Here is a 10300-nt window from a genome sequence, read left to right as displayed (position 1 = left end):
CAAGATTACATGGCCAGTTTTTTTTGACGTGTGTGGGTGTGAAGTATCTGAGGTCAGGTTTCTTTTCCTTTTTCTCAAAATAATTTCTGCTTCTATTTCAAGAATTTTACTCTTAAAAGTTGCCTCTTCCTATTGAGATGGCTTGTGTAGAATATGAAGCCTTTGGATCCTTCCTAAGTTTTCTCCAAAACCTTTGAAATATTCTCTTTTGAAACCTGGGATACACTTTAGATCTGAGTGACCTGGGCCTACAAAATTCCCTAGTGCCAGCAGAACCAGATTAAAATGTAACTGGGAAATGTTTAACAAAATAAATAATATTGCAGTACAATGTAGATAATGTTAATCTATGGTTTTCTAATTCAGTACTCCTGTAGGGGTCTGTTTCTATTTGAGTTTGACGTCACTGCTTTGGACCATGCCTTGCTTTGCTTTCTTTACTCATTATAAGTTGTATTTTGGAATGGTATGTGTCAGAAGTAGAACTTCAGCCAAGTTGGAACCTTGGGACTCCTGGTTCCAAGGCCAGTTCTTTGTCCACTATGTCACATTGCTTTTTCCTCCCATGCTATCATAGCCCTCCCACTTGAGTAGATACTGGAGTGCTGTCTGTGGTTGCTAGGCATCCCTAATGGCATGGGTTATGAAATCCTCCTGCCTTTAAGTGATCAAATGTTACAATATTTGTAAAGTACTTAGCATAGGACTGGCATATAGTATAGGCTTAATAAATGTTTATTTCCTTCTTCTACCTTTCTTCTTTTCTTCCTTCCCTTTCTACCTCCTGTGAGCTCCTGGGAAGAGAATGGTAGTAAGGTTGGTAGGTGAAATTTAGGAATTAATTTGGTTGTGTGTCCCACAGAAGGTAAGAGTAGATATTTAAGGTAGAGTAAGATAAGCCACTGGACAGACCACATGGAAAATAAGAATAATTCTACTGGAGTGCCTCTCGGTTGGCTGAAAGTTCTTGGTGGACAGGAAACATAGTCTCCTATGATGATAGTAGCTCATGCTTTTTAATGATTTGAGGTTTACAAAGTACTTCACACACATTATATTATTTTGTCCTTAAAACAACTGTATGCCTTTATTCCTGTTTTACAGATGAAGAAACTGAGTCAAGGAAAGGTTAAGTGGGTTGTACAAGTTCTGGGAACAGAGCTCTTGTCAGGTCTAGGCTTTGATGAGTCTGGATGTTTTAGCTTCAAAAAAATGTATGACTTTTCAGTTCCTGCCTGTGCCTTATTTTTGACACCTGCTTTACTCTGTGGCTTAAAGGCTATATTGCTTGGGCTGCTTGGTCCAACTACCTGTTTGCTTAATTTAAGCAGGCTATTTTCTTGACCTCCACCCCTCTCCATGACTCACCTGGCATTTTAGTTCCCCTGTCTCCTTTTGGCATACTAGTATTGATAGATACTATTCTTATTGATAATATAATTCTGGAATTATCTCCCACAGAAAGTCTGCTGCCTCACCAGTTGACTGATGCCCTCTGCTGGTGTCTGAAAAGCCCATTCAGTCCTCAGGCTGTCTCTCTGATACATGGCACATAAGTGATCACACAGTCTATTTTAGATAGATTGATAGATAGATAACCCTACTCTATGTACTCAAAGAATAAAATGCTAAACTGTAGTGTTCAGACTTAAGAATAAGGTGGTATATAATATAACTTTACATATAACTTTATATAGGACTCTCTTACTAGAACTGTTTAGATCTGTGTCCTTAATTCCTTCACTAAGGACTCTGATTTATTTAATCAGTCCCCTTATTTATTTAGTCATCAGGGTAGTTTTTCTCTTAGTACCTTGTCTTCTAGTATTACTCATTACTACATAAAGAAATGTCCTCCTATTTTGATTTAATCAAGATTTAGTACTTATAAAGCAATGAAGGTGGAAGGAATAGATCTGCAGTATCAATTTAAATCTTAGGAATCACTGAGTTTTAGAGTACTGTATAACTAGTATAATGCCTTCATTTTACAGTTGAGGGTCCAGGCCCTTAGAGGTTAAATGATTTAGCTAGTTAGAGGCAAACTCTAGATAACTGATTTTTATTAATATTCAGTTTGCATAAGCTATAAAATACAGGCAAAATATGGAAAAAATTGCATAGCATATTGTCATTTATTCTGCATAACACAATTTGCTTTAATTTTAGGTGCTGTTGTGGACGATTAATTGGAGACCATCGTGGGATGGCATATCACGGGGCTGCCTCTTCAACTGCAGAGGGCCAAGAAGAGGAAGAATGGTCTGTGGAAAAGCACACAAAGAAAAGCCCTACTGACACTTTTGGCACTATAAACTTCCAGGATGGAGAACATACCTACCATGCCAAGGTTTGTTTAGAATTCTAAGAATCAAGAATAACCGATTTTAGTACTCTAACACAAAGAGAAAGGCTGATTGTAAAAAGGAGAGTTATGGGTAGATCTTTAGGAGACTTTGTTTAGAGATGGTGGTATCTATCCCACTTCAAATGTAGTTGATCCCTGATATAGTAATGAGCAAAATTTCCTCTTTTGTACCTAAGAAACAATGAGCTCTCCCATATGTCAACTGGAAAGAAAGAGCATTGCCTCCTGGTTAGATGCTTTTCTTTAGATAAGCTTATCTCTAATGAAGGAGGGAATTCCTTGCAGACATTTGATTGGGTGACAGAAGATCTTTCTTTCCTACAGTTCTGCAGGAAATCTTCTGTGGAAGAATAGAGCAGTGGCTAAAGTATAAAAGTTAGAATTTTTAGTCATTTCTAACCAATCTGGTTCAACAATCACTTATAAAGGGTGGGCTGCATGCTTCTTGGTGCTAAGAATACAAAGAAGAAAGGTGATATAGTTCCTGTCCTCAAGGAGATTATAGTCTTCTAAGGGGATTAAGGTGTGTATAACACAAGTGAGTATAACACAAAATTGAGTGTGATGGGGGTAAAGTAAGATCTAGACAAAGTGACTAGGAAAATTTGATAGGATGGATATGATCAAGGCTAGCTTCATGGAAGCTGAGTCAGGTGAAGACAAAGAAGGAAATGCATTCCAGGCATCCATGGGGATAATCTTCATAAAAGCATAGAGGCAAGCGATACCTTTCAACTTTAAGCAATAGGTGGAACCCAGTTTGTCTGGAATGTAGAAAGTGTGATTGCTGAAATAAAAACTATAGGGTGGGAAGGAGGACGGAGCCGTGGGTGGGGAAGGTTATTGAGGAAGGAGGGAGAGTGATAGGGAAATCAGTAGACGTTACTGCAGAAAGGGTCTGGACAGTAAAATAATTTGAGATGATTTATCCTTAAAAGAAGAAATGGTTGCTGAGTTATGATGACATGAATGAATGAAGAAAGCATTTACCAAATGCCTACTGTGTGCAAAGCACTATGCTAATCTCTGGGGATACACATAGGTAAATAAGCCAAGTACCAGCACTAGGGACTCATATTCTGATGGGAGAATGAACAAATATGGAAGGTTTCAGAGGCAAAGCAGATGGTAATGTCTTTCTTTCTTTTTTAAATTTTTTTTTTAGAAAAGATTTTATTTCCATGACTTTCTTCCCCCTTGATAATTAACTTAAAAAATGGAAAACAAAAGAAAATAATGTTCTATAAATGATAACTTTTCAGACTTTTCCTGGATGTATAAAAAAAAAAAAACCTTACAAGTTTTTTTCACCTTTTGTTGAGTAGAATGGCTGAAAAGTGTCTCTAAAATTTCCTTCAGAGGACATTTTTTAATTTAGTAGAAGTATTCTGACACAATTCTCAAAGTAAAATTAAGAAAGGAAGTACTTTAAATGCTTTCTATAGCCCTTCTCAGATTTGAGATTTATTATTTCATTGGACACACAGTACAGATCTAGACCAAATAACTGGGCAACAAAGGTTTCAAAAAATGGAAGCTAATTAATGCCCAATGAATCCATTTATACATATGTTCACACCAAAATTTGAGCAAGAATTTTGTTAAGTTGGTCTACAACCTGCCAGCACAAGGAACCCACTTGAAATAATTAAATATTTCACATTTTTAAACTCTTCTTTGAAACTGATTGAATTTCAGCTGAAACAAAGAAATTAAGTGTACCCCATCATGAAAATTTCCTTTTCTGCTTTCTCCTTAAAAACTCATAAAAATAGTGCATACATACTCTTGAATAGTACATAAATTACACTTTTGTAATTTCAAAAGTTTTAGAAGTTACTAATGTTATTCTTCTTTGTTCAATCTGAGGCTGATTTGTATCAAATATATATTTTTTAAAGCAATCGGGGTTAAGTAACTTGCTCAAGGTTACACAACCAGGTGTTTCTGGGTAGGTGCTAAGTGTCTGAGCCCGGGATTCGATCTCCAGGTCTTCTCAACACTGGAGCAGGTGCTCTTACTTGCTGTGCTACCTGGGCACCCCTGTATCAAATATTTTAAAGAATAGAGACAATTGAATTAGTGGATCTGATACAGCTCAATACCTGCATATACCAGTTGTGTGTCTTAAGACATCTAAAAGACACCAGATCAAGCTGTCAAAAAAAAAATCAACAAAAAAACCCCAAACATTTGTATAGATCAATTAATCTATTTTCAAGGTCTTGTTAAAAAAAAGTTTGAATTACTGGCAATGAAAATATGTTTCGTTATTAAAGACTTGAGATTCAAATCAATGAAACATGGGAACCATCATTTCATGATTGTTCTAATTAGTTCACTTCATCTTTAAAATTTTTTTTTGTTTAGCAGCAGGTATTTGAATAGAAGCTTAAGACATATGTAGATCCAGATTTCAAAGGGAAATGCCCTAGCAAACTTTCCTTATAGTTCTTTGCTTTAACTGAGAAAATCTGTAAGAATTCATGTTTTTTTGTAATGGGATCTGAAAACAATACTTTTCTTATAACACTTTTACGTATAATCTTAGTGATTTTTCTGTATGTGTACTGTATAAATTAACTTTACAAAGCTGGAAAATATAGTAAACTACAGATAAAACTCAGTACAAATTGAGTTGGCCAGGGAACACATGTTTAAAGAATTATTAGATACAAATGCAATTTTTATGAATCCTTGAATATGAAACCATTTTTCTCAAATAAAAAAAGTTTGTTATAGAAATGTTCTCATATAAGGATATAATTTTTCCCCAAAATCATATAGAAAGGAACTTGAGCAATCATTTACCAAGATTGCTTTCTACTGTATGCAACAGAAATACTTCCTGTAGATCAACAGGTGACATAAAAGAATGACATTTACAGAATGCCATCGTAGTGGCAGAATTATAAATAAGGTCGCTCATTAAGCAGATATCAATCCATTCTGGCATCTTAGTTATTTATAGAGAACAACATTGGTCCATTAACATATAATTGAGAACAGCAGCCAAGAGTCTTTCAGTTAAGGTACACAGCTGAAACGGCCAATAATCACTCTTCCCATTGTTTTCTGTAGGCAAGTCCTTTATCTATAGAAATCTGACACCAATTAAATTCTGGCATTTTCCAGCTACTGGATGAACAAGATGCTGAAAGCCATTACTATACAGCATACTGCTACATAGGGACTCTTTTGTTCACCGATTCTGGCACACTTCCAAAAAATACCCAACAGTGCAGTTTTATTTTTGTCCAAGCGCTAGGAGTCAAGGATCGGATATACGCACAGGTACATATAAGCAGCAAGATTACTGTCAGTAGGCTCTGAAAGTTGAAAATGGCAGACATAGTGAGAGCTCCGGTACCCCCAGCCACACTGGTAATGTCTTTCTAATGTCATTTCTGCTGATAAAATCATATTGGTTTCTGATGCTGAATCATTTGACGGTGACAGTGCCAAGCACTTTGGGGACAACAGCTTTCTTTTCTGTATCTTTTAGCAGTTGTGAACCTAGTGTCTGGTAAAGTAGTTGCCAGCCTTCATGTTTGCGGGCGCTGAGGTGGAAGCATCGTTGTTCTCGGTTCAGGCTCCTGGGCTATTTCTCTCAGAGTCTGAGAGGAAATGATGATCAAAGTGGTGGTGATTCAACATGGCTGCCATACGCCACCTCCTTCCCCTCTCTTTCTTAGGATGTTTGGAGGGATTGTAACAACCAGTCTGCTGACTTTTCTTTCAGTTTGTGTATTTGGGGAGTGGAAGGACATGGCATAGACATCATTTGGATAGGTATTATTGAATTATTTAAAAATGTTCTTCTGAGGATAGGTCCATAGGCTTCACTAGATTGCCAGAGAAGTCCATGATACACACAAAATTAAGAACCCCTGTCATAGATAAGGAATCCAGAAGCACAAGGGATGGTAGAGAGAAAAAATGGAATTTGAATTTCCTGGAAAGTATTTTAAAATAATTATTGGACTTTGAGATCAATAATTCAATAAATTATATCACCCCATGATACATAGAGTTGATTTTTAAAAAAATTGATTTGTTTATTTAACTTTAGTTTACAACATTCAGTTCCACAGTCCCTTGAGTTTCAAATTTTCTCCTCCTCCCTCCCCCCTACCCCCAGCATGCACTCAAATAAATGATCTACAAATATCTTCACATGAATCATTAGTCAGGTTGTAAAGAAGGATTATAACCCATTGATTAATCAGTGGGGAAGAGGAAACAAAACAAAACAAGAAAAAGAAACAGAGCAAGTTGTTTGTTTCAGTCTGCATTCAGACTCTGCCTCTATTTCTCTGGATGTGGATATGTCTTTGGATCATGAGTCTTTTGTTGTTGTCTTATAACCTGACATTGCTGAGAGGAGCCCAGTCTGTTGAAGTTGGTTGTCACATATATGTTGTGTCTTTGACTGTGTACAGATTTCTCCTGGTTCTGCTTTTCTCACTCAGCATGTTTATATAAGCCTCTCCAGGTTATTATGAAATCTGTCTGTTCCTCGTTTCTTATAGCACAATAGTATTCCATAACATGCATGTACCGCAACTTGTTCAGCCATTCCCCAATTGATGGGTATCCCCTTGATTTCCAATTCTTTGCCACCACAAAAAGAGCTGCTATAAATATTTTTGTACATATGGGTCATCCTCCCACTTCTCTGATCTCTTTGGGATATAATCCTAGAAGTGGTATTGCTGGGTCAAAGGGTATGCACTTATTTATAGTCCTTTGGGCATAATTCCAGATTGCTCTCTAGAATGGCTGGATCAGTTCACGCAATTCCACCAACAATGCATTGGTGTTCCAATTTGCCCACATCCTCTCCAGCATTTATCATTTTCCTGTTTTGTCATCTTAGCCAATCTGGCTGGTGAGATGCATACCTCAGAGTTGATTCAATTTGCATTTCTCTAATCAATAGTGATTTAGAGCATTCTTTCATATGCTTATAGATATCTTTAATTTTACTTCAGAGAACTGCCTGTTCATATCCTTTGACCATTTATCAGTTGGGGAGTGGCTTGTATTCTTATAGATTTGACTCAATTTAGAAATGAGGCCTTTATCAGAGACACTGGTTGTAAAAATTCTTTCCCAGTTTTCCACTTCCCTCTTAATTTTGGTAACATTGGCTTTATTTGTACAGAAACTTTTCAATTTAATGTAATCAAAATTATCCAATTTGCATTTTATAATGCTCTCTAACTCTTATTTCATCATAAAATCTTCCCCTCTCCATAGATCTGACAGGTAAACTATTCCTTGCTCTCCCAGATTGCTTACAGTATCAGCCTTTATACCTCGATCATGCCCCCATTTTGACTTTATTTTGGTGTATGGTGTTAGATATTGTTCTATGCCCAATTTCTGCCCTACTATATTCCAGTTTTCCCAGCAGTTTTTGTCCAGTAGTGCATTCTAATCCCCAAAACTGGGATCTTTGAGTTTATCAAACAGTAGATTACTATAGTCATTGGCTGCTGAGTCTCATGTACCCAATCTATTCCATTGATCCATCACTCTATTCCTCAGCCAGTACCAAGCAGTTTTGATGACTGCTGCTTTATAATGCAGATTATAATCTGGTATGGCTAGGCCACCTTCCCTAGCATTTCTTTTCATTAATTGCCTTGATATTCTGGACTTTTTGTTCTTCCAGATGAATTTTGCTACTATTTTTTCTAGCTCTACAAAGTAATTTTTTGGTAGATTGATTGGTATGGCACTAAATAAGTATATTAATTTAGGTAAAATTGTCATTTTTATTATATTAGCTCAACCCAGCCATGAGCAACTGATGTTTTTCCAATTAGTTAGATCTGACTTTATTTGTGTGAAAAGTGTTTTGTAATTGTGTTCATATAGATCCTGGGTTTGTTTTGGCAGGTAGATTCCCAAATATTTTATAATATCTATGGTAACTTTAAATGATATTTCTCTTTCTATCTCTTGCTGTTGGATGTTGTTAGAGATATATAGGAATGCTGAAGGCTTATGTGGGTTTATTTTATATCATGCAACTTTGCCAAATTTATTTATTATCTCAAGTAATTTTTTACTTGATTCTCTAGGATTCTCTAAATATATCATCATATCATCTGCACAGAGTGTTAGCTTAGTCTCTTCTTTGCCTAATTTGATTCCTTCAATTTCTTTTTCTTTTCTTATTGCTACTGCTAACATTTCTAGTACCAGATTGAATAAGAGGGGTGACAGTGGACATCTTGTTTCACCCCTGATATTATTGGAAATGCTTCTAGCTTATCCTCATTACATATAATACTTGCTGATGGTTTTAGATAGATGCTACTTATTATTGTAAGGAAGACCCCATTTATTCCTATATTTTCTAATGTTTTTAATAGGAATGGGTGTTGTATTTTGTCAAAAGCCTTTTCTGCATCTATTGAGATAATTATATGATTTCTGCTACTTTCGTTGTTGATATGATCAATTATACTAATGGTTTTCCTAATATTAAACCATCCTTGCATTCCTTTGATCTTCCAGATCAAAGTGTATTATTCTTGTGATAAGTTTCTGTAGTCTTTTTGCTAATATTTTATTCAGAATTTTTGCATCTATATTCATGAGGGAAATTGGTCTATAATTTTCTTCTCTGTTTTCTCTCTTCCCAATTTAGGTATCAGTACCATATTTGTGTCATAAAAAGAATTTGTTAGGACTCCTTCTTCTCCAGTTTTCCCAAATAGTTGTAAAGTATTGGAGTCAATTGTTCTTTAAATGTTTGGCAGAATTCACTAGCAAATCCAGCTGGCCTTGGAGATTTTTTCCTAGGGAGTTCATTGATGGCTTGTTCAATTTCTTTTTCTGAAATGGGGTTAAGTAGTTTCCTTCTTCAGTTAATCTGGGCAATTTATATTTTTGTAAATATTCATCCATTTCCCTAAGATTGTCAAATTTATGTGCATACAATTGGGCAAAATAATTCCTAATTATTGTTCTAATTTTCTCTTCATTGGAGGTAGATTCACCCTTTGCATTTTTGATACTTGTAATTTGGTTTTCTTCTTTCTTTTCTTTTTATCATACTGACTAAAGGTCTGTCAATTTTATAGTTTTTTCATAATAACAGCTCTTAGTTTTATTTATTAATTAATTTTAATTAATAAATAATAATACAATAATAATAAATAATTTATTTATTAATTCAATAGTTTTCTTAAATTCAATTTTATTAATCTATCCTTTGGTTTTCATTATTTCTAATTTAGTATTTAATTGGGGATTTTCAATTTGTTCTTTTTCTAGCTTTTTCAGGTGCATGCCCAATTTATTGATCTCCATTTTCTCTATTTTATTTATGTATGCATTCAGGGATATAAACCTTCCCCTAAGAACTTCTTTTGCTGCATCCCACAAGTTTTTGTATGTTGTCTCATTATTGTCATTCTCTTGAACGAAGCTATTGATTGTTTCTATAATTTCTTGTTTGACCCACTCATTCCTTAGGATTAAGTTATTTAGTTTTCAATTAGTTTTTAGTCTATCTTTCCATGGCCCTTTATTGCATATAATTTTTGTTGCATCATGATCTGAGAAGAATGCATTTAATATTTCTGCCTTTCTGCACTGAATTGTGAGGTTTTTATGCCCTAGTACATGGTCAATATTTTTTCAAATGCTTTATTAACTTCTGACTTACATCATTCATTTCCGCCAGATTTTGAGTTACAAGTTTTCTCCCATTTTTCCCCTCCCACCGCCCCAAAATAGCAGTCCCACAGGATATCCCCTCCTCCATTCTGCTCTCTCCCATATTTTCCCCCATACCCCTTTTGATTTTTCCAGTAGGGCATGGTGGATCTCTATGTCCCAGAGCGTGTATATCTTATTTCCCAATTACATGTAAAATAGTATTAATAATAGTATGTATATATATATATATAT

The 10300-nt window shown here is 35.3% G+C and overlaps 1 protein-coding gene and 1 pseudogene across 1 annotated transcript in view; one reads left to right on the top strand and one right to left on the bottom strand.

Annotated features, from left to right (window-relative positions):
- Window positions 1-10300, top strand: part of TRPM6 (transient receptor potential cation channel subfamily M member 6) — a 209344-nt gene that overhangs the window by 38842 nt on the left and 160202 nt on the right. The window contains exon 4 of the mRNA XM_069084606.1: window positions 2170-2350. Coding sequence (XP_068940707.1) covers window positions 2170-2350 — 181 coding nt within the window. The remainder of the gene's footprint in view (window positions 1-2169; window positions 2351-10300) is intronic.
- LOC138159021 (protein kish-A pseudogene) lies at window positions 3505-5749 on the bottom strand (annotated as a pseudogene).

The sequence above is a fragment of the Petaurus breviceps genome, unplaced genomic scaffold (assembly GCF_028583685.1).
Source record: "Petaurus breviceps papuanus isolate PSGF00001 unplaced genomic scaffold, PetGlider_PUasm1.0 175, whole genome shotgun sequence".
NCBI classification, from domain to species: domain Eukaryota; kingdom Metazoa; phylum Chordata; class Mammalia; order Diprotodontia; family Petauridae; genus Petaurus; species Petaurus breviceps.
This window is presented reverse-complemented; position numbering and strand designations above follow the sequence as displayed.